This window comes from Dermochelys coriacea, chromosome 2 (genome assembly GCF_009764565.3).
Source record: "Dermochelys coriacea isolate rDerCor1 chromosome 2, rDerCor1.pri.v4, whole genome shotgun sequence".
NCBI classification, from domain to species: domain Eukaryota; kingdom Metazoa; phylum Chordata; order Testudines; family Dermochelyidae; genus Dermochelys; species Dermochelys coriacea.
This window is the reverse complement of record NC_050069.1, coordinates 60466195-60491997: the sequence shown is the minus strand read 5'-3', so window position 1 is coordinate 60491997 and position 25803 is coordinate 60466195. Positions and strand designations below refer to the sequence as shown.

General features: G+C 41.8%; 1 protein-coding gene across 2 annotated transcripts in view; it reads right to left on the bottom strand.

Annotated features, from left to right (window-relative positions):
- Window positions 1-25044, bottom strand: part of SLCO5A1 (solute carrier organic anion transporter family member 5A1) — a 106820-nt gene extending 81776 nt beyond the window's left edge. The window contains exons 1-3 of one of the 2 annotated variants that reach the window (XM_043507738.1): window positions 24938-25044; window positions 24430-24770; window positions 22006-23448 (exon numbers count right to left, since the gene is read on the bottom strand). In XM_043507738.1, coding sequence (XP_043363673.1) covers window positions 22006-23044 — 1039 coding nt within the window. In that variant the 5' untranslated portion in view covers window positions 23045-23448; window positions 24430-24770; window positions 24938-25044. The remainder of the gene's footprint in view (window positions 1-22005; window positions 23449-24429; window positions 24771-24937) is intronic. The other variant, XM_043507739.1, reaches the window with a different exon arrangement.
- Window positions 25045-25803: the final 759 nt, after the last annotated feature.

Sequence of the window (25803 nt, the reverse complement as noted above, 5' to 3'; positions counted from 1 at the left end):
ATTTTTATCCACCCTGTGTGGCAGTAACGGAAGTAGTTTATTCATTTCTTTCAATACATGAAAAGCCTCTTAGAATATGAACATTTAATTTATAAAAAAAAATTCTGGGAGATGTGCCACAAGGAAGGCACATGAATAAGACAACCCAAATATTTTTGCTCAAACTTTTCCTTGTTACAGAAATAATTAAATTAAACACCTATGATCCTAGATCAGTATTTTGAATTATGCCTCAGATATACAAAATAGATTAGGTGAGAATAAACACTAGCTATTCTAGTATATAAATAGATGTATTCAAGAAAGCAAACTTTAAGAACTTCATAATCTTATATAAAAGTTGATGAATGTGTATAGCAATAGACAATGTGCACAGTAAAATAATATTATAAAGTTCAACACACACATTTTTCTGCCCCAACTTGCGAAACCTCCCCCCCTTACTCACACGAGTAGCCCCAATGACTTCAATAGGACTATTTGTATGAGTAACTGCTGATCCATGTAAGGGGTGGCACTCTGGTCATTAATGATTCTCTAAACAAAACTGGAAAGTCTGTGGGTGTTTCCTTGCTGCTGTCTCTGAACCAAATACCCGCTTTGGAAACTACTGAAATCAGGGGTGATGCACAGGGAGTAAGTCAGTGCAGAATTTAGCACTTTATTAATAAAGTACTGCTGTGGAATGCCATTGCTGAAACATTTACAAAATGTCAAAACAAATAAGTCTGCACTACAGTGACAGCATTCTTTGCAGCTATGGGAAACAACCACAACATTCTTACTCTGTAGGCTAGTTAAGACTGAGTATACCATGAGTGACATTCTAGATCTTTTGGGGGAAGATAACAGCAAACAAAAGAGCTTCACTGCCAGTAGCCTCAGAAAAGGGGCAGACTGTGCTTTTCCTATTAGAGGATGTGTGCTAGTTAAAACCAACCAGGAAAAAGAAAAGGGAGTACTTGTGGCACCTTAGAGACTAACAAATTTATTTGAGCATAAGCTTTTATGAGCTACAGCTCACTTCATCGGACGTATGCACGAAAGCTTATTTTCAAATAAATTTGTTAGTCTCTAAGGTGCCACAAGTACTCCTTTTCTTTTTACTAAGGACTGAAGACTTTTGCCACCAAACCCAGATCTGTTAACAAGGAAACATGACACCATTTCTCTGCTTTTATCAAAGTGTAAAAAAAATTTAAGTTTTATATTTTTCCTGAAGCTTTAATAGTGGTTTGTTGGTTCATAAAATCTTTAGCAATCCAAATGTACTTTATTCTTTCAAACTATTATGTATACTTGGTATAGAAACCTCAAGATGATTTGTCCATAGTTGTGACATTTTGGGGATCACCAGTAAGAGGTTCTGTCACCACCTGCCTTGTAACTTTGGGTGCCTTAATGCTATATTGCTATAGCTCAAAACTCTGACACCAGTACAAAGGCTTCCACCTGCCTAGTTACTCCTTGCAAAGTGACTCCAATAACCCTTCAGATCCTGAGTCTCCCCAAATCCATCCCAAGTTCTTAACTATCAAACATTAAAACTTTTCCTTTCTGGTTCATCACCCCCTGTGACAATATTGACATAAACTGTGACCGAACGGATCATTGTTGCAACCATTGTTATATATTTGTAGCAAATATCGTACAATGGTCGTCGTGTAAGGTGTCTATGAAAAGGTTGTGATTTTCTGGTTATGATTCTGCTCTCTGTATGTGTGTATCATTTTTATAGTTGAAGTTATGAATATTGGCTATGTACTTGTATCTCAATATGTTTTGATTCTAAGTAGCCTCAATGAAGAATTTGGTCAGCTTCTTGAGAATGGACACTTACTGAGAATAGTCCTATCAAGAAACACTTAACTGACAATGGACTTTGGGAGACACCAATCCACATCTGAACTTTCCTGGAAACATTCAAACTAGCATGTGAACAATGGCATGGGCCTGTAAAGAACTGAGTCATGCATGGACATGTGACTTGCCCATGTGACTCCAAACTCCATCTTGCTGCTGTGATCTTCCACTGGGCAGAGAATATAAAAGGCTGCTGTATCTCCTCCATCTTGTCTTCAATCCTGCTTCTCACCTCTGGAGGGACTTTGCTACAAACTGAAGCTCTGAACAAAGGACTGAATGACCCATCCCAACTGCGGATGTACTCCAGAGACTTGATTTGTTCCTGTAGCTTATTCTATCACTGCTACAAGCCTGAACCAATAACTTTGCCATTACTGTATATAATTGATTCCATTTAACCAATTCTAGATCTCATTTATATCTTTTTCCTTTTATGAATAAACCTTTCGATTTTAGATTCTAAAGGATTGGAACAGCATGATTTGTGGGTGAGATCTCACTTGTATATAGACCTGGGTCTGGGGCTTGGTCCTTTGGAATCAAGAGAACCTTTTTTCTTTTACTGGGATATTGGTTTTCCTAACAATTCATCCCCATAACGGGTGGACTGGTGGTGATACTCGGAAACTGGAGTGTCTAAGGGAATTGCTTGTATGACTTATAGTTAGCCAGTGGGGTAAAATCAAAGTCCTCTCTGTCTGGCTGGTTTGGTGTGACTTAAAGGTGGAGAAACTGCAGCCTTGGGCTGTAACTGCCCTGCTCTAAGCAATTTGTCCTGAATTGGTACTCTCAGTTGTGTCCAGTCAGAGGCAGCATCATTACACTCCCAAAGGAGTGAAACCTGCTCCCGAGTTATCATTTCTCTTGGGGCTGCAGACTCCACCCAGATTGCACACCACAGACCTGCTTAGGGTACAAATAAACAAAAAGTTTACTTAGTAGAAAAATCACAAATTCAAACATTAAATAGGAAGAAAAAACAAATACATACAAGATACACAGCAAATAACCATAAAGACGCAACCTCAGGTTTTACACTTCTGTATTAACTATATTCCCTTCTCTAATACAAGTTATCTATGGCCTCTTAACAGCTTCCCAGCATGCCCTCTGTCACAGACAGGATCCAGTGTTTCATTGACAGCAGCCCACTTAGATAGCCTGAACTTCAAAGCCCTTCCCTTTTATCATGGTTTGCAGATTTTTTTTTTTATTCTTTCCACTGTAGTGCCTCAGTGTGGACACTACCTACACCGATGGGAGGAGTTCTCCCATCAGCATAGGGAATCCACCTCCCCAAGAGGCAGCAGCTGGGTCAATGGAAGAATACCTTCAACAACCTACAGCTGTCTACCCCGGGGGTTAGGATGATTTAACTACATCACTCAGGAGTGAATTTTTCACATGCCTGACCAATGTAACTGGATCAACCTAACTTTTTAGTGTAGACCAGGCCAGACAATGGTAATTCATGGTTACACAGAGCAGGGGAAAACTCTCCTTCCTTAGTTTTTCAAGACTGGGGTTTTCTTTTCAATTTCAATGGGACACCCCACTGGCTGGCCTGAGCCCTCCCCACGCAGGGCCAGCCTGAGGATCCCCTCCCTGGGGCCACCCAAGGCCCCCTCTGCCACCCCCGCCCCAGGGATGGCCTGAGCCCTCCTTGCCTCCCGTCCACTGGCCCGAGCCCCCCCAAGCCACTCTTCCTAGTCCTCCCTCCAGCGCTGGACTGGTGTTGCCACTTGACACTCCACCCACCTGCATGTTCTTCTACACCCCACTAAGGGTCACACCCCACTTTTCTGGCAAAACTGGGCATTTGTCAAGTTTGATCTTGCCAACTGTTTTGCACGGTTTTGTCAAAAAAAGTTGGGATGGCTGGGACAGGGCCTAAAAAGGGACTGTCCCGGCCAAAACGGGACATATGGTCACCCTACTGTGAGGTGATGCTGTAGTTGCACTCTGGTTACGATTACCTACTCTATATAGATATAGATATAGATATATACACATATATATACACACACACACACATATCCATTCATAACTATATACATACCGCCTAACGGCCATCAAGGTCAGGTCAGAATATTACATGCTTCCATAAAAGACGTTCCTTGACATATATTTATACACAATAACATTGTATGCAACCAGTTGATTCAATTGATTATTCTTTGAAGTTCAGACTCCCTGTTCTCTCCTTGAAGTGTCTGGACCCTGATTTCTACAATAATTTACAAAAATAAATTGAAAGTTGCACAGGTCTATTCCTGCACTCACTGAATCAATGGCAACACTCCTGTAAATATACATGATTTATTAACCTTCTGAGTAGTAATCTTTTCTTGCTTACAATCAGCATTCAATTTAGTCCTCAGAAGTGGCAAGTTTTCATATCTATCGCTCTTCATGAGCACAAACACATCAATATTAAAAAAATATTGAGAATTATTTTTTATAATTTAATTTGTTTTATATCTAAACAGACATTTAACTCTTCCATGCCATGAAGCACTAGTGCCAACTTCACATTTTTTTAAGAAGAAGATAGTTTTCAGGTAATACATTCTGTTTGAAATCCTTAGGATAACCCATAAGAGAGTTTAAACATTTTGTACAGAATAAATTATCTTATGATTTGTTTTCGCACTCGTATAATTCAGCATATTTCCTAATATATAAAACTCAGATTCCCAATGGCATTTTTAAAGCAACTGTATCCGTTATAAACAAGAATACTTAGAGGGCTTGACTGCAGCTAAAACAACAATTGTGAAACATTAGCAGCTCTAACTGGAAAGAAGGAATTAGTTAAAATGAGTATTAAGAAGTATTATAGAACTGGAAGATGAAAATGCCAAGTATGTTTACCAAAACACCACTCTGAACTGATGGCACTGACTTGTGCTCTCTTAATACTTGCTTCACAATCCCACATAAGAGGATTATTGTCTATTTTGGCACTATATATAACAAAAATCGGCACAAGTATACAGTAAATAACCAAAAGTCTGTACCAAAAAACTGAACTATATAATCACACTCACACATTTACTCTTCAAATCAGGTCTCCCATATTAGAAAGCAAATAGCTGATGGTTCCCCTAAATCCATCAAACTGTCTGTTACTCACAGGCAAATCAGAAAAATGTGAACAGGACTTTTTTATTTTTAGTTTCTGAGAAAAATGCAGCGAGGCACATATTCAAGAGAAGAATTTTCTGTTTCATATTATTTTTCAGTGCTTTTGCATACAAAAACCTCACAATACAGCACAGATGTTGGACACTGGCTCCATTCTTTATTCACCAGTCACATTGAGGGCACAAAGGCAACAAAGAATAGCCCTACCACAACATCCAGAGATTTCACTGACATAATAGCTAATTCTATGCCACCAACCTCCTCAGCATGTGGGTAGTTTCTGGACAGGCCAGGGATGAGCCTGAAACCACTCTAGCCTAGAGGAGTCACTCTAGCAACTGGAACTTGGGGCAGCCCATAGGCCCAAAGCCTAGATTCCACCAGCACAAACAACTGGGCTGAAATGGCTAAATATCTTTATTAAAAGAGAAAGGAAAAGTTCATAGTATTCCTGATATATTACTCCATTGTTTATTTTTTTCTGTCAAATATAGGAAGATGTCTACTACCTTCTACCATAAACCTCAGTGATGTCAACACTTCTAACACAAGTATTCAGCAACCCACACAGTATCTGTATATGGTCTATCTCTTCCAGTTTACAGACATGCTTTCTCCACCAATACCTCCACACAACATGGACAATATGAACAAACTAAAGGGTACTTCTCACATCTAGAGACCCTTAAGCATTGTACCATGACAGGGTCCTTTTGTTAGTCTTTACAGTTATTCCTGCAGTTTGTCTGCTTCTCTACATTTCTTCAACAACAGAGAACTATAACAATGAGCTTTTTCCAAAGTGCGGCTTCGTATTCGAACCATGCTAGGTTTTTGGGGGGGGGAAGGGGAGGTTAATGACCTGATTCTGTTGTTTACTTACATTAATAAATCAAATATTCCATTTGCTACTTAAAAGCTTACTACTTATTACAATAGCCCAGATTCTAATTGTGTCAGTGGAAGTCTGGAGGGACTCATAACTATAGTATATTGTGTACTCCTTCATTTGTCTCTGGAGACCATCCTGTACTATCCTAATCTTGGGTTGAAAGGAACAAATGGACTCATTAGCCTTTAACAGCCTCTCTCATCCCCCTTTTCCATTAGCTTTCCTTGCTGTTAATCCCAGAGACTAATCAATCAGTTTGATCTCATTTCACATAGAAGGGCTGATCTCCTTTTAATTGTCACAAATGCTAATCTGGTCTCTTTGACCGGCAGTTGTCCCATCTAGTCTTCAAGCAGGTATTTCAAGATGAACTGTCTATCCGCTTTCTGTTTGGAGGGACTCTAAACACTAGTGGGAAAAAGGTTCAAGCCATTCCCCTCAAAACCTCTCACAATGAGCCCCCGAAAGCTTCCAATTCTGAGCCATGATTGACAGCTAAATCAAGCCAACTTCCCCTCCTCCCTTTGCAATGCGGAGTGGAAAGGTGTGGAGCTGACGAGAGGGATGTCAGGGCTTTGTACTTTTCTGTACCAGTGGCATCACCTCCAGAGCAGGAGCATTTTGGTATGAGAGAGATTGCTCCTTCAAAGATACCTCCCTTCCTTCTGTGCTCCAACAGTCACTAGAGCAGCTATGGAAGGAAACATAGGGATGTTATCATCCATTCCCAGCTACTTGTTTCTCCTCCTGTTGACTGATTTTAGGATACCCAGAGACCAGTCAAAAGATTCATCTCCCTACCCACATCTATCATGGGGGTTTAAGATCACCCAAAATAAAAACCAACTCAGGTATGTTTATTAGAAACATGGTAAATAAATGGGATATGTTATAAAGTACTTCCAATACAGGTAAGCAAGGTAAATAGGTAAAGGTGACACTATAACTATACTGACAGGTTTCAGAGTAGCAGCCGTGTTAGTCTGTATTCGCAGAAAGGAGTACTTGTGGCACCTTAGAGACTAACAAATTTATTAGAGCAAAAGCTTATGCTCTAATAAATTTGTTAGTCTCTAAGGTGCCACAAATACTCCTTTTCTTTTTATAATTATACTGTGACCAAAAAGGGTTTACTCCCTTCCTAAGATGGATCCCAGGTGAGGGATATGAAGGACTTAAAAGGGCTCTACCATTTCTTGCAGCTTGTGTCTGGAACCTCGATCCCACTACGCAGATCGGATCTAGAATTGACCAGGTGACTCAGCAGGGTGAGGAGTGGACCTCAGGCAACAGGTAGGTGGTAACTCTGCTTGATGCTGATGGTTGTTCTTCCTCCTTCCCTGCAGCATCGTGGATACAAGTAAGATCCAGATGAGAGGGTGGTAGCTAGCAGCTCACCTTGCATGCAAGTGTGTTAAACCCTCCCACAACCCTAAGACGTGGTGCTCTGGCTTATGCACCTGAGTAGAACACACTTCTGTGGTCCAATACTCTGCCACTCAGATGGGCAGCAGCTTCCCTCTGACATGCTAACCTTTATATGCCCTGCTGTTACTGGGCAGATCACATGTCACACAGTTGTCCGGTTGCCCACCTTTCAGCAGAAAAGGCAGGAAACTATACCGGTGGGGGCGGAGGAGAGGACAGCCAAGATGCATTCCTAGTTGTTGTTGTCTGGAATTCAAGAGGGCATGTGTGCATTAATGCCAAAACAGAAATACAGAAATTCTCCCCCTACATTCCTGCAGTCAATAGAGCACATGCAGAACATCAACACCTCTGTAATAGAACATAATTACCGCTCCATGAAAGTATTCAGTCTTTGAAGCAGATGATGGATCCCAGAGCAATATGGAGCCCTCAGAGATCCAGGTAAGTGCAGGTGCCAGTTAGAAGCCAATTTTACAACATGGTTACATGCTGTAGGCTACTCCTTTTTCAGCTGTTATTGAATAATTATTCAACAAGGACTGAATTGAATTGAACCGACTAGAGGGGATGCCATTTTAGATTTAATTTTGGTGAGTAGCGAGGACCTCATAGAAGAAATGGTTGTAGGGGACAATCTTGGCTCAAGTGATCATGAGCTAATTCAGTTCAAACTAAATGGAAGGATTAACAAAAATAAATCTTCAACTAGGGTTTTTGATTTCAAAAGGGCTGACTTTCAAAAATTAAGGAAATTAGTTAGGGAAGTGGATTGGACTGAAGAACTTATGGATCTAAAGGTAGAGGAGGCCTGGGATTACTTTAAATCAAAGCTGCAGAAGCTATCAGAAGCCTGTATCCCAAGAAAGGGGAAAAAATTCATAGGAAGGAGTTGTAAACCAAGCTGGATGAGCAAGCATTTTAGAGAGGTGATTAAGAAGAAGCAGAAAGCATACAGGGAGTGGAAGATGGGAGGGATCAGCAAGGAAAGCTACCTAATTGAGGTCAGAACATGTAGGGATAAAGTGAGACAGGCTAAAAGTCGAGTAGAGTTGGACCTTGCAAAAGGAATTAAAACCAATAGTAAAAGGTTCTATAGCCATATAAATAAGAAGAAAACTAAGAAAGAAGAAGTGGGGCCGCTTAACACTGAGGATGGAGTGCAGGTTAAAGATAATCTAGGCATGGCCCAATGTCTAAACAAATACTTTGCCTCAGTCTTTAATAAGGCTAAAGAGGATCTTGGGGATAATGGTAGCATGACAAATGGGAAGGAGGATATAGAGGTAGATATTACCATATCAGAGGTAGAAGCAAAACTGAAACAGCTTAATGGGACTAAATCGGGGGGCCCAGATAATCTTCATCCAAGAATATTAAAGGAATTGGCACCTGAAATTGCAAGCCCATTAGCAAGAATTTTTAATGAATCTGTAAACTCAGGAGTAGTACCGAATGATTGGAAAATTGCTAATATAGTTCCTATTTTTAAGAAAGGAAAAACAAGTGATCCAGGTAACTATAGGCCAGTTAGTTTGACATCTGTAGCATGCAAGGTCCTGGAAAAAATTTTGAAGGAGAAATTAGTTAAGGACATTGAAGTCAATGGTAAATGGGACAAAATACAACATGGTTTTACAAAAGGTAGATCGTGCCAAACCAACCTAATCTCCTTTTTTGAAAAAGTAAAATTTTTTAGATAATGGAAATGCAGTAGATCTAATTTACCTAGATTTCAGTAAGGCATTTGATACCGTGCCACATGGGGAATTATTAGTTAAATTGGAGAAGATGGGGATCAATATGATCATCAAAAGGTGGATAAGGAATTGGTTAAAGGGGAGACTGCAACGGGTCCTACTGAAAGGCGAACTGTCAGGTTGGAGGGAGGTTACCAGTGGAGTTCCTCAGGGATCGGTTTTGGGACCAATCTTATTTAAGCTTTTTATTACTGACCTTGGCACAAAAAGTGGGAGTGTGCTAATAAAGTTTGCAGATGATACAAAGCTGGGAGGTATTGCCAATTCGGAGAAGGATCGGGATACTATACAGGAGGATCTCGATGACCTTGTAAACTGGAGTAATAGTAAGAGGATGAAATTTAATAGTGAGAAGTGTAAGGTTATGCATTTAGGGATTAATAACAAGAATTTTAGTTATAAGTTGGGGACGCATCAATTAGAAGTAACGGAAGAGGAGAAGGACCTTGGAGTATTGGTTGATCATAGGATGACTATGAGTTGCCAATGTGATACAGCTGTGAAAAAAACTAATGCGGTTTTGGGATGCATTAGAAGAGGCATTTCCAGTAGGGATAAGGAGGTTTTAGTACCGCTATACAAGGCACTGGTGACACCCCATCTAGAATACTGTGTGCAGTTCTGGTCTCCCATGTTTAAAAAGGATGAATTCAAACTGGAGCAGGTACAGAGAAGGGCTACTAGGATGATCCGAGGAATGGAAAACTTGTCTTATGAAAGGAGACTTAAGGAGCTTGGCTTGTTTAGCCTAACTAAAAGAAGGTTGAGGGGAAATATGATTGCTCTCTATAAATATATCAGAGGGATAAATACAGACGAGGGAGAGGAATTATTTAAGCTCAGCACCAATGTGGACACAAGAACAAATGGGTATAAACTGGCCACCAGGAAGTTTAGACTTGAAATCAGACGAAGGTTTTTAACCATCAGAGGAGTGAAGTTTTGGAATAACCTTCCAAGGGAAGCAGTGGGGGCAAAAGATCTATCTGGTTTTAAGATTCTACTCGATAAGTTTATGGAGGAGATGGTATGATGGGATAATGGGATTTTGGTAAGTAATTGATCTTCAAATATTCAGGGTAAATAGGCCAAATCTCCTGAGATGGGATATTAGATGGATGGGATCTGAGTTACCCAGGAAAGAATTTTCTGTAGTATCTGGCTGGTGAATCTTGCCCATATGCTCAGGGTTTAGCTGATTGCCATATTTGGGGTCGGGAAGGAATTTTCCTCCAGGCCAGATTGGAGAGGCCCTGGAGGTTTTTCGCCTTCCTCTGTAGCATGGGGCATGGTTGACTTGAGGGAGGCTTCTCTGCTCCTTGAAGTCTTTGAACCATGATTTAAGGACTTCAATAGCTCAGACATGGGTGAGGTTTTTCATAGGAGTGGGTGGGTGAGATTCTGTGGCCTGCGCTGTGCAGGAGGTCAGACTAGATGATCAGAATGGTCCCTTCTGACCTTAGTATCTATGAATCTATGAATTGTGGCATTAAGCCTCAGTAATGCATTTTAGACTGTGTAGTCCTATCATGTCAGTACAACCTCAAGGAAATATCATGCCTTGCACTGCCTCCTGCAGAGCACAGAAGTTTCACCAACCTTAAAGAGGGAGCATCATACACTCCCCTCATCTCCATTGCCGCCAACCCCCATGACTGGTGAAGAAAAGAGGCACCGCCATGGCCTCACTACTTCCCTCTGCCTCTTCTGTACTCTCTACACACACGTTAGCCAGTGGCATGAACACTCCTCTTGCGTCTGGCACCTGTCAGAGGGAGCAAGGTTCCCTGTGCCCTCTCCCTCCATCAGTGGTGGCTGAGCACAATCCAATCCTTGAGTTATGTCGTCAACCAGATCTTGATGACAAGTCTGGGAATATAAAGCTCATCACGGCTGTTTTGATGTCTTGTCTTTTCTAATCTTGTTGTACAACAGGAATGCAGTTTATGGCACTGGATTTTAGGTGCAATAAATGACTTTTGTGATTATAAAATACCAGAGCTTTACTTCAGCCTTCAGCCAACCTCAAAATCACTTATTGCCTTCAATTACTTCATCACTATTGACATTATTACCGAAATAAAGACATTTCTGACTTCTAGAATTTCACTTTCTGAAGTTCCTATTTTAAGACAACATATTGAAGACTCAAAAAAAAAAATCACGTATTATCTATATTCCCCCCCAGAGAATAAATTTCGCAAGGAATACTCTCACTGATCCTTTTGCAAGACAGCTCCATTAAATCAAGTCTATATAAATTGCTCATCAGGTGCACAGAATCTTTAGTCCTTAATATTTCATTTCACTAGTAGAAATTATGTTATGTTTGGAAACAGGAGGGTTATAAAATACTACTGAACTTGTTTTCACCACAAACAGCTTAAATTCACTATTAAACTTGCACTTCATTGGCTAGAACTAAAACTGAAAGACACAATCATTTTAAAAATCCTATTTAAAAAAAATATTTTCCTTTCCTGTGATTCTAATAAATTAAATTATGGAAACAGAGAGGATTTTATGGCCCCAAATCTGTAGCTCAGGGGATGCAGGGCGCGGGGCAGAGACGGGTTTGATTCACCTTTGTACCTTCCAAATTCTGAGCCCTGCCAGGGGCCTCCCTGACCTCCAATGCAATTTAGAGCACCCGGGGGGCTCCTCTGAGTTAACTTAACCTTACTGGTCACTAGTAGGCTACTCCACTAATGCAGAACAGCTGAGGGCTCTGTGCTCTGACCAGGTCCCTGTGCCAGGGGCTACACAGGAGGTTGATACAAGACAGCTCCTCCAGCCCTGTACTGGTGGGAGGAAATATGTCCCCTTGACATGTGTGCACAGTGGGGGATGACTGGGGAGGAACTGTGTTTTCCCTGCCCCCCACCCCACATGTCAATGGGACAATCTCCCTGGATTCCTATGTCTTTATGCAACCAGAGCAATGTAAAGAGGCCATAGTGTAGCCTAAAAATCTAATTTACCTTTCATTTTGTTTGTTTGCCTTTTCCATCATTCTCAGGCTAAACACTGGAAGTAAACTAGCTTAGCATCAGTCACTAATGAATTTCACGTTCATGTTTTCATGTACTGCTACAACAGTTCAATGCACAGCAGGGGAAGTCTCAATGGAACAAAAGCAATTTTTTAAATGCAAGTCTTTTGATTTGTCTTATATTTAATAAAACTTATTTACAGAAAAAAATTTGCAGCTATTTTAACAATTCCTCTTTAAATATACATAGAGAGAGTGTAACTTGTGTCAAATGTCTGATAATATATATATAGTGGGTTTCCAATCTACCGTTCCCTTACATACAAATGAGGCCTTGCTTACACTATTCCACTAGAGTGTATCAGTTTAGCAACCGCCCCAGTTCCCTTGTGAGTAATTTTACCATCTCCTCTATCTCAGCTACACTAATGTACCTCACAACCTGACTCTTATGGAGCTCCAGTTTTCAAATATTAATCTAAACATGAATAGGATGAAAGAGAAGTTGATCAGATCTAAAAAGAGAAGGAATAATGATAATGCCCAGAAAAAAGCAAGTCCCCCAAGCTCATTCTAGATAAAATCTTACCAGTATACTGGTTCTGCATTTTTTACATATGTAAAGTTCTAAGGACCAATTGGTTTTGTTTTTGTTTTAAATAATGCCACTAAAAATCCATTTGACTCTTTAATTCAAAGTTGCAAAACTGACAAACCTTTCTGCCAGACACAGATGATTAGTGTTGTTTAGCTTTGGGATTTGGCATTTTACCCTTAAAAGGTAACTCAATGCTTTACAAAATTTAAAATGTTTTTAAGTTGTGACTGCAGCAGGGCAGTCAAAATCAGGACAAGAGAAAAAAAAATTCTTGATTCTTTTTGTTTGGTTGTTTGCTTGCTTTTGTAACAAAATAGCAGATGAGAGCAGTAGGGGGGAAATAAATAAATAAATAATAAGAAATTTAAAAAGACAGTGCCCCTCTGAAGCAACAGCAGGGATGAGGTGCACAAAAATAAAAAGAAGCAATGTTGGAAACACTGAGCCTTAAAATGGCTCTGAGTAATCAGACTGTCAGTTTGATAAAGGTACATGAAAACTCTGTAAGCAAAAAAAAAATAGTTACACCTTATGTAAAAATTGATATGGATAATGTTATGGAAGTTGAACTATGGAAGGAATCAGAGTAGCAGCCGTGTTAGTCTGTATTCGCAAAAAGAAAAGGAGTACTTGTGGCACCTTAGAGACTAACAAATTTATTAGAGCATAAGCTTTCGTGAGCTACAGCTCACTAGCTCACGAAAGCTTATGCTCTAATAAATTTGTTAGTCTCTAAGGTGCCACAAGTACTCCTTTTCTTTATGGAAGGAATGTTCCCCAGAACATGTGCAGGGTATATTGTAGAAGGGGCAAAAGAAATGCAAACATACCATGCTACTTAATTAAAATGCTATTAGAGCTCCAAAGGGAGCCACAATAGGTGGGGTTTTCTTTTTCAGATTGCTGTGTGTTTTGGAACAGAAGTTAAAAAAGTAAACAAAACTCTGGTGAAAGCTGATTGTGTCCCTTTTAAGATAGAGTCCCTGAGCTGCTGATGGCTTTAAATCCAAAAGCAGGAAGCGTCTGTGAAAATGCAAATTACCTAAATGATAAAGGAAGGAAGGAACAAGCAGCACAAAGGAGCTGCAGATAAAGGACATACCTGGTCAGCAAACAAGCTGTCTAAATAAATGGCATGGTATAACAAGATAACTTTAATAAATTTAATGATAATAAGTACCCCGTAACAATGTATAGTATGTATGATTTTTGGAAAAATCCTTTAAGGTCATATGGTAATGATGCTTCTCAGCTATTACCTGTAAATAAACTTAAAGCTTAACACAGCAGGAAAAACATTATACACTTGGTCTGCTGTATAAGAAGGGAAACTGAGGTACCCCACTAATGGATTTAAGGACTAAACAGTGGGATAATTTCCCCATAACCCTTAAAAGATAGAAGCCATTGAAACCTGGCCTGCCTATAGAACAAAAACAGGAAAATATGGGGGTAATTCCTCTGTTTTATCTGCAATCAGCAAGGGTATTTGTAAAAGAAATATTTTAAGCAATAATCTGCCACCCCAAAAAGGAGTAGAAACATGTTCTTTTGTCTTTCAGGAAAAGCTGATGCCAGCTGAACAGTAACCCAATACCATGAATCTACTGTCACAACAGAAATTGTGTTTTGTGTTCTATGTTTTGTCTTGTCTTGTTGCTAGCACTGTTGTGTTTTTAAAAAAAAAAAAAAAATACTGCAGACCTGCAGGTGATTAAAAATGAATTAAGTTCTCTGTCTCAGCTACAGGACAGCCTGGTACAAAAACAAGTACATGCCAATGTAGACTTGGTCCAAATTGGTCGAGGTAACCTAAAAGCCCAAGGAATCTTTGGCAATGGCTTAATACTACCACATGGCTTATGCATAAGAAAAAATTTAGAAATAGGAAACTATACCGCCATGCTATGGAATGCACTGAAATGCAGATACTTGCCCTAGCTACTTTGGAACACAAAATGTTCTGGGTCATATTGGGAAATATTAAGGGTGTGATGCATTTGTTAAAACAAAGAAAGAGATCATTGTTTGACACTTATCAATATGAATGGATGCAATACGTTTCCAGTATTGTAAAACCAGACTTGTTAATGGGAGAAATTGTTGTCAAAATTGCACACCAACAGTCCCTGGAGGCAAAGGTATTGAAGGTTAGCCCAAACCCTATATTACACATGGGATCCTTCTGGCTACCCTGGACCTCGAGCCAGTGGGCTGGTGAGGGAGGGAAGCTATTGGATACTAAAGGTTGTACCAAATGGACTCCTCAAAAGTGGGTGTGCCTCACCTTGCCTGTTGCCCCAGAACCTTGTAGTAAAGATACATCACTAGGATCAGGTATGTGGGATGAATTGGAATCACAAACTCAAATTGCCTCACAGTACTTTCTCCTGAATAGGCTACATAGAAAGTGACACGGAAGATTATAAATCTTAGCGTCAAAAGGGGGATTATGTTGGATCATATTAAAGAAGTTCTGTATTAAAATCACAAATGAGTTTGATTTTTGACAGTTTAAATTCCAGGGTATTACTAATTAAGAGGTCTCTTGGTTTTTGGTACTGTTTCTCTCCCTCTATGTGTGAAACTTGCAAGCTGCTAATTGTGTTAGTACATTCTAAGAGTCTGTTCTCAAAGCAATTCTTTGTAACAACAACTACTCACACAGAGAGAGACTCAAAGCAATACTCTGTAACAACAGAAACAGCACCCAGAGACTCCCCGCCCTTTTGTTGTATTCATCTCGCTTTGTTAACAATTGTGATTAAAATAGAGATAGAGGATGTACGTGGATGGATGCTTGGTGTGTATAATAACTGAATGATCAGAGAGGTGCCAGCCTAAGAATCCAGTGTCCATGGGCTGAAGAAGGCATCAAGTGGAAATAACCAGAGGACCCCCGGAGGGCAGACTGGAATCCACCCAACAGCCTCAAGAATGGGAGAACCAAAGAACAAGAGAACATCCGGCAGCACGGAGTGGTCAGGAATGTGCCATCTGCTGATTGATTCAGCAACAGTATGGTGAGCAATTCCCATAGACTGGCATAGGAAGAAATTCCTATAAAAATGGACTCTAGAAAGTGAGAACTTTGGGGTCTGATTCTGCAAACCAACTTCCAGGAGCATCAGACGAGCATCTGACAAGGCCCTGCTCCCTCCTCATGTCCAGGCCACCTGGCCAGTGGCTTGGCATGAGCAACTCTAAGGCTGGTAACTACGATAACAACCTTGCAGAACCTGTGTGTGAATAAATATGAGATTGAATGGAATGTTATAGCTATAACTAACTGCTTACTATGATTCTTTCTGTATTCACAATAAATGTGGTATTTTACCTTTTCCCCTTTAATAAGATCCTGCTGGTTTTTATTTTATTGGTATAACATTGGATATCCATAAAATAGCAAGAATTAGCTTTACCTTCCCACTACTGTTTTTTAAAGTCCTTGGTGGCATTATTCTTGGCTACATACAAGACTTACTCCTTGAAACCTTTAATTTGCGGGTATCAGTGCTCTTAAACCATACAATCTGGATCCTACCACCAGTTGTGAATAGGGTTCCCGGGCATCCGGTTTTCGACCAGAATGCCTGGTCGAAAGGGACCCTGGCGGCTCCGGTCAGCACCGCTGAAAGGCCATTAAATTTCCAGTCAGCGTTGCAGCAGAGCTAAGACAGGCTCCCTGCCTGCCCTGGCTCCGTGCATACCTCTACATAGGGAGGCTCTGCGCGCTGTCCCCACCCCTAGCACCAGCTCCGCAGCTCCCATTGGCTGGAAAGCGCAACCAATGGGAGCTGCAGGGACAGCACCTGCGGGCAAGGGCAATGTGCAGCGCCTCCCTGGTGGCCCCTGCACCGAGGGACCGCAGGGACATGCCGGCCACTTCCGGTAGCCGCCTGAAGTCAGCAGTGCCTGGAGCCTGTATTCTGAACCCTCTCCCATACCCCAACCCCCTGCCCCTCCCACACCCAAACTCCCTCCCGGAGCCCACATCCCACACCCCAACCCCTGCCCCATCCCTGAGCTCTCTCCCGGCACCCAAACTCCTTCTCAGAACCCGCACTCTGCACGCCCTCCCACATTCCAAACCCCTCGGCCCAAGCCCAGAGCCCCCTCCTGTAACCCAAACCCCTCAGACCCAGCCCTAGACCAGAGCCTGCACCCCCAGCCAGAGCCCTCAACCCCCCACACACACCCCAAACTCCTCATCCTCATCCTAGAGCCCACACCCCCAGCCGGAGCCCCTACCCCCTCACGAACCCCAACCCCCTGCCCCAACTCGGTAAAAATGAGTGAGGGTGGGGGAAAGCAAGTAAAAGAGGGAGGGGGGATGGAGTGAATGGGGGTGGGGCCTCAGAGAAGTGGCAGGGCAGGGGCGTGGCAAAGGTGCTCGGTTTTCTGCAGTCAGAAAGTCGGCAACCCTAATTCTGAAATTAGCAGGGGATCCCTGCTTTTGCTTTGGTGATCCTACTTCAAATGTCAAATGAAAATTAAGCTAGTAGAAGATGAATCCCCACTAATGGATGTGCCAGAATGTAGAGAGAAGAGTTTTTTTAATGTTAGAACAGTAAGTATTAGAATGCATTCCAGAATTATTATTTATTAATACAGTAGTGCCTAGGGCCCCAATCAACAGTCAGGACTCCATTGTGCTAGGTTCTGTACAAACAAGAAATAAGAGAATTGTCCCTTCCCCAGGGAACTCACAATCTAGCCAAAGAGCTTTCTCTGTGTTTGGATTATATTATATATAATTAAACTTCCTGGGTTCAAAACAGGGAGAATTTAAGATAGGTATGAAGGTAGAAGGAGAGCTATTTAAACCCCTCTCCCCCCCCCCAAAATGACATAATTCCAGTACAAATAATAAAGTGCTCTGAAACAAAAAGGGAATTTTGGGAAGAGGTGATCTTAAGTGCCTTTACACAGCGTGAGGGGTATGGGTATCAGAGTAGCAGCCGTGTTAGTCTGTATTCACAAAAAGAAAAGGAGTACATGTGGCACCTTAGAGACGAACAAGTTTATCTGAGCATAAGCTTTCCACCAAATGCATCCGATGAAGTGAGCTGTAGCTCACGACAGCTTATGCTAATAAACTTGTTCGTCTCTACGGTGCCACAAGTACTCCTTTTCTTTTTGGGTATGGGTATGAGTGCCTAATAACACTCTTCCCATCAAATGCTCAAGATCTCATCTTTACAGGAGATAAATTATAATCAAAAGCCACAAGGGCATAAATCATGGTTCTTTAAGCCATCCAAGAACACCTTCACTGGATTGTTTGAATTATTCAACGTGTAAGTCAGTTTTAGAATTTGTCAGTTTGCAGGAACAGTGCCAAGAGTACAAAAAAAAAAAGTTAAGGCCCAATCCAGTTCCCATTGAGGTCAATGGGAGTTTGCCATTGATATAAATGTGAGTAGAAATTGGCCGCTAGTGGATAATTTGCATATATCAGGCCACTGAAAGCAGACATGTCTCATAATAACAGAGCCTACAAGGAAGAGAATGGAGTACTGAATAAAAATAGCCTACTGATTGCCCGCTTCTGTTTTGGATTCTGCTGCTTTGACTCTTCTTATATTTCTCAGGTGCCTGCCATGATAGTGATTTTTTCAAAGACATGAGGGCCTCCAAATTTCACATCTTATACTTTCTCACTATTCGTATGTTGGCATACAAGTGTCAACAGGTGTAAAGGAGCATGTGGAATCAGTGCAGCATTGATGTTACAGAAAAGAAACTTTTAAAAAAAAAATGAAAGAACAGCACTGCGTGTATTTGGGCAGTTTGCACATCACTGCTTGGCACCTTGGTCTTAATAAAAATGACATACCACCTTGTAAATTGGCACAGTGCCATCCTGACAGATGGGCTGAAGTGTAAGCAGCCAAGAGACTATGTATAAGCATCAAATGTGTTTTCTGAGAGCAGGACTTCCAGCCAGGAATGTTAAAACAGCTGTCCACCCTGAGCTTGCATGAAGAGGATATGCTATTGCCACTCAACCCGTGAGCTGGATTAATTTAGAAAATAAATAAAATAGCTTCCAGAGCCCCATAAAGTGAGTTTTCGTAGAATCAGGATTAGTGATCTGCAGAGGCTTTACAGAATTACAATTAGTGTAAAAATGGGCGAGCCTTAAAGGGTTGTAAGAGGTTTTAAACTCTAAGGTTTTACAGAACTTTTTTTAAAGTTGGATGGTTGTAAACAAAAAGTCTCAATTAAGAAATATTTTTCAGAGCAAAATACTCAGAAGCAGAACAAGTTCAATTACCTATGTCAATGTCTTTACATTTTGAAATATGAAAAATATTTTTTTTAAAACAAAAAACACACGCTCCTCACTAAGATATGCTTTACTAAGCATAAGCTCATTGTTTTTTCTCCTCAGAATGTCTCTCAGCACCCATGACCCCATCCTTTCCTTTCTGTTTGCACATGCCGGTATGCACACAACCCCACACACATTTATACTTTGCTAACATTTGTTTAGCTTGTCCTGACGAAGTCTCATTGAATTGAAAATTGAATATTACATACCACAGATGTGGGGGTAATACCCACGTGACTAAATTGCAGAGCCATGTGATAAATGCATTTATTCTTCACCATCAGCTACCATGCCTGCCCTCTGCCCACTAATCCATCTCATCATCAGAACTTTTAAAAGTTCAATCCTCTGAGCAAGTCTCAAATAGCCTTATTTGTTTAAATCAACAGATAAATGTTTTCTCTTTTCCCAAAAGATGAAATATATCAAGTTTACCCACATAATATCACTGATCTAAGCCCCAAATGTGCAACATTCAGTCCTGAACAAGCGGCAGTTTTAAAAGTCCAATATATTATTCAATACCACAGAGCTTTACACTGTTCAAGAGAAGTAATACCCAGATTTCCAATGGAAAACAACACTTGCTTATAGCCCTGTAAGCTCCTGAGATACTGAACTATAAAGCTGTGATATTTTTTATATACAACAAATCTATTTTAGAGGTGTTGTATTGTATTCATTGACATTTTTCTCCCCATAATCCCTACACTGATGGATTCATAGGCTAAATGGTTCAAATGTGGGTGCCTAAAGTTAGGCAGCTAAATAAAACACATCTTTTTATGAGTTGTGCATCTGTAGCAAAGAATCTGAAGCCAATAAAGTTGCAGTCAGGGTAAGTGAGAGCAAAATCAGTCCCATAACTCCAGGCTCACATCCATTTCTTCATACATCTCCAACTCCCTTCTGCTTTGTTAATCTAAAAGGCAGTCTTTTAATACTTTGATTTTCATTGTATTTGTTTTATTTCAATATCCTCCACTCAGAGCACTTGTGTGTTTGTAGTGAAAGTGTTCTGCTTGCCCAATTTCAGAATCCTGATCTTTCTTCCCTCTTCACCCAGGACTCAGAGACTGTCCTTCTGCTTGCCACAGAAATCTCTCTCTTTTTTGTATAATAACAGGTTTCAGAGTAGCAGCCGTGTTAGTCTGTATTCGCAAAAAGAAAAGGAGTACTTGTGGCACCTTAGAGACTAACAAATTTATTAGAGCATAAGCTTTCGTGAGCTACAGCTCACTTCATCGGATGCATTTGGTCCACCAAATGTGAGCTGTAGCTCACGAAAGCTTATGCTCTAATAAATTTGTTAGTCTCTAAGGTGCCACAAGTACTCCTTTTCTTCTCTTTTTTGTGAAAGTTTCAAATCCTTTTCTCTGCTACTACAAGCTATAGTCACTAATCCTGACCTGATTGCTTACCTCTCTTCCAAACTCCAAGAAAGCTCACTCCGTGCTACTTTGCATTTCTACATCAACACCATTTAACCAGGGGGGAGGAGGGAAAGGGAAGGTACTCTGCTGCCTACTCAATATTTCACAACGATAAAACATATTAGGTCTTTTTTGAAAACCAGCACTGCCCAAAATGCCTTGGGCTTTGTAAAGACACCGCCTAGAGAACTAGCTTAAAAATGGTTCAGGGCACAATCAAATTGCTGATGAATAGGTAAAAAGGAACAAAAATAGTGAGCTTGGGGCCTTCCCCATGTGATCTAATATTTCTGCTGAATACAGTAATTACATGCACACCTTCTCACTTCATTAGGCATGTTTCATTCATGAATGACCATTTTCCATGGAACTATTGCTTTTAAGGTTAACTTGAGAGCAAAATAATTTAACTTAAGGTCAATAATAATAACTCTACAAAAACAGTAATGATGAGCATCCAAAACCATTTAGTAGTCCTCTCAATCCCTCACAGAGACTATTTTCCTTTAAAATAGTACAGTACAATGTAAGCAAGCTTCATTTTGTACAGGATAACACAAAATACTACTGTAAACTTGGAAACCAGTGCACTGCTTTCTCCATAAACACATTTGGAGTGCTAATCATGATCTCTAAAAGCCTACTGGTCTGTGACCCAATTATCTGAAAGATCACCCGTCTTCCATCATTGGAATTACTCTCACGATTAAACTACCAAGGGCCAGGTGCCGGTTGTTCTCTGGGGGTGACCTAATATCTCCTACCACCTGCTAAAATCTGTCTGCTAAAATCTAAGGTTGGAGAACTTCAGGGGACAGCCTGACATGAATTTCTGGTCACGTTTTTGATTGATTTAAAGATCAATTTAACAGTTGAGATGTGGGAGAGGGGCTGTTTAATTTTGTGATGTTTCCGTGGGGGTTGATTATTTCCCATTATTTTACAAATGTTTTTTAAATTATGTAAAGTTTTCAGATGATTTAGTGATGAGTGCCAAAACACATTTCTAAAAAAGGATAAATAAATGTTAGGAAAATAAAGTATGTTATTCGAATATGACAACTCTTCCACTGTATTCACAAAATGTTATGATTCTATGGTAAACGTAGGCTAGTTGAAGTTTTGAAATACAAGGCTTCATTATTATCAAAGATCTCTTATGGAACATTGTAAACTGTAAAATAACATTTAGTTCTGAAAAACTGTTACCTACTATTGTTACTTATAACCCCAAAAATTACTATGACTGACAAAGATTAGAGAAAAAGACCCACTGTACATTTGAGACTATGTGTGTGTAGTCAGTGTCACAGTTTCTCAAAAACAAGTGACACTAGCTAATTATATATAAAAGAGTTGGTCAATACAGCATGGGAGAGAATAAAATAAATTAAAAAATATCACTATTACACTACAAAAAGTAGCAGGGAAACTCAGGGCAGGTGTAATACCTGGAACTAACTTTAATTCATTTTTTTTTTAAAAGGATTAGATTTTGAGCCAATGGTGTCCTTTTAAAAAGCTTACAGTTATTTTTACTAAGATGCCTTACCTAGGTACAGTGATGCATTTTCTTTCTTGACATTGTCATCTAAGTAGGTTGGTCCCAAGGTATAGATGGGTGTGGAGCCCATGCCAATGAGAATTTGCGCACAAATGAATAAAGCTACATAGAGGGAGTGATCATTTCCACCCGAGTCCTTGACACAGGCCAGTGACTCCAAATGGTCTTTAGCGGTATTATTGCCAGTCACACACAAGCCCTCGTTAGAGAGGGAAGAGTTCAATTCTTGGATCTGATATGGTGGAGAGATGAAATGAGGTAAAGAAAAAAGTGCAGCCCCAAGAGCAATGAAAAACCCACCTATGGCAAGCCAGAGTGGCCTCCGTCCGCGCCCCCCAAAGTAACTGATGAACACCACGACCACCAGACTACCAATATCAAAACAGCTGACCAGCAGCCCAGACTCAGAGCTTTTCAAACTGTACCTCCTCTCAATGGTGGTAATAACACTGCTCAGATACCCAGAGACCATTAAGGACTGAATGAAGGTCAGAAAGCACATGCACATCAAGAAGAAACGGGAATCTGTCAGCACCATGCGGAGATACTTTCTACCTGGGAGAGCTAGCAACATGGAAGCTGGGGAAACACCTTTGCTTGTGCCAGCAAAGTTATTACAGTCTGTCCTCTCAGTGAAACTCCCGATCCCTGAAAAGCTGGAGGCTGTGAAAGAAAACACAGTCCCAGAAGCAACAGCAGCAGCACCGTTACTGTGAACTGATTTGTCGGTGTCAAGGCCACATCTTAGGTCAGACCTCTCTTGGAAACTGTGCAGGAAATTTCGTTCTGCCTCAAAGAGGGTGCTTTGTGTTGCGGTAATCCGAGGAGCAGACCTGTTCAGAGCCGGCAAACTTTTGGACCTGAAGCTCTCCACTTGATCCTCCGGTTGCTGTTCTCTGGGGGAGAATGGGTGCTGCTGCTTTGTTATCTCCCGCAACGCCATGCTGGCAGCAACTCTAGTTTGGGTTAAGTTAAAAAAAAAAAAATTGGACACATTGTATTGTTCACTTAGAACCTCCGTTGCCATTTCATCATCATGTAAACCCAAGGAAGTGTAACATATTCTCTGTGGATTTACTTCCCCGACTCCAACACACAACTAACCGTGGCACATATCAATGTATAAGAGCACGTGTCTAGCGGTGTCCTTTGTGGCTCCATCCTTCTTAGCGCTTCTTAGGGAGCCGTCCTAGCAGCTGAGCTATGAACAGCTTGGACGGTGCCTCTATCCTTCTGCTGGAACATTTCCCACGTGGATTAATTGGCCACGTTTAACAATGAAAAAGTGCCAGGGTGCAAGATACAGCCCAGCCTGGGCAAGGGAGAGCCCTTGTTCATCTGCATCTTTGCCTCTTCTTATCCGCAGGCTGTAGCGGGGAGGCTGTCGGCACGGAATCCTGTTTAAAACCTCCTGATGTTAAATCTGCCTATCTGTAATGCAGAGAGATCAAGCAGAAGGTCAGCGTGCTGCTTTTGTCCTGCTTTGCCCAGCACTAGCTCCCAACTGCAGCTCCCCGACCTGAGACTAGAAAAGGACATGAAGGGCTCTGTTGCCAAGCTCCCTCTCCACTCCTGAACAATAAGAGCAGGACGTCTGAGACCCTTTCCCAGCAATTGTATATCCCCCTCTTCCCCACCCCACACCCACTCCCTTGACTCTGTCCAGTTTAAATCTTCTCTCTTGTAATGGTCTCATAGTTAACCTCTCAATTATGACTCACTCAGATTCATTTTATTTTGAGGAAACTAATTATAACCATTTTCCAACCCCTACTGGTTTGCTCCCACTGAAATAGAAGAACTGCAAGACATCTGAACACACTCAGTTTATGTTATTTGTGAAAACAAAAGTACAGATATTTGTATAAAATGAATGTGTAATATGTATATATATATCATCCATGTACCTCATTCAAAAGAGAAGTCCTATTATTTACAGCCAAATACATCAGCAAAAGGTCAACATACCGTATTTTCAGTACTAAAAATAAACACACTGGAATAAATATTCAATTACAAATATCAGGGACACTGCAGACTGTCTGCAACCCACACCGAGTTCGCCCGGCTAGCTTCCTAATCTACGGAGACTTGGAAATCATGAGCGGTATTTCTCAAAACAAGGAAAAGAAGAGGACACAGGAAACAAAGAGATTCAGAAACGTGACTCTCTCTAGACACCCATCTGATGTACACATGCCGCACACAGAAAAGCAAATAAATTTGTTAGTCTCTAAGGTGCCACAAGTCCTCCTTTTCTTTTTGAGAAAAGCAAACAGGGTCCTTACAATACACATAGATCCACTTGGTACATACACGGGCACAAAGAGCTAATACAGGTTTAACTGCACGCACAGATTACATGCATACGCAGAGACATACAGTACATATACAGAATACATGCAAACCTACACATATGTAGTGCACCCACATGGTAATCAGTATACTGCTAGCGAAGTATGTCTCTGTGTGTCGCCATCTGGGAGAGTAACTGCCGGCCTTTGTGTGTCAGCTCCCCTTTTGTCTTTCTGGGCAGCTCCGCTTTGTGCAACCGGTGAAGACAGACACAAATGCATTGACAGGGAGAAAGCAGGGGTGGAGGTGGAGGGTATCAGTTCAGCTCAGCAGCTGCCACTACCATACAACTCGTGCAATAATTTCCATGTACTCAGCGCGTGCAATGATCCACATACAATAACGAGCATGTCTGCAGCCTGTTCTCACAGCAGAAGCCGCATGCGTGCCTACACACACTCAGCACGTTCAATGACAGGTTTCAGAGGAGCAGCCCTGTTAGTCTGTATTCGCAAAAAGAAAAGGAGGACTTGTGGCACCTTAGAGACTAACACCTTTATTAGAGCATAAGCTTTCGTCACGAAAGCTTATGCTCTAATAAAGGTGTTAGTCTCTAAGGTGCCACAAGCACGTTCAATGACTCCCACACTATCTCCCTGCGGCTAGCAAGGGCGGCAACTCCCGCGCAATGATGTGCATGTGCCTAACACGCTGAAGAGCACGCGTGGCTCTACGGCGAGTGGCTCCCAGTTACAAGCTGCACGCGTGGCGTGTTCATCCTCGTCCGCACGCCTGTCCACGGTCTCCGACACGACCCCGTTCAGGCAGAGCGGGAGGGGGGAGCGAGAGTCGATGAATCCCAGGAGGGCTCCCGGTACCAATAATAAAGAAGAAAGAGCCGGTTACTCACCCCGCAGGGCGGGGCGCTGCGTCAGGGAGCCCGGGTCGGCGCCGTCCGGGAGCCACCACGCCGAGCCGGACCCCCGCGGAAGCCGCTCCCCTCCCCCGGCCGCGGAGCAGCCCACGCAGGCGCACCGGGGCGGCGGCGGCCCCTGGGAAGGGCCGCTTGGGCTGGTGCCCAGGAGCGGGCTTTGCCGCTGAAGAGAGATGCCCCCTGCCCCGCCGATTCGCACCGATCCCTAAAGGAGCCAGCGAGCGAGTGAGGCCATTTCGCCGTAGCCAAGGGCGTTGCAGGCGGGCGCCCGGGAGGCAACATCTGCTCCTGGGCCAACTTCTGGGGGGGGGGGAGAGAGAGAGAGAGAGAGAGAGAGAGAGAGAAGCTCGGGATAGCTCAGTGGTTTGAGCATTGGCCTTGCTAAACCCAGGGTTGTGAGTTCAATCCTTGAAGGGGCCATTTAGGATCTGGGGCAAAAATTGGGGATTGGTCCTGCTTTGAGCAGGGGGTTGGACTAGATGACCTCCTGAGGTCCCTTCCAACCCTAACCTTCTATGATTCTATGATTCTGGGGCTGGAAAGCGTGTCTCTCTTGC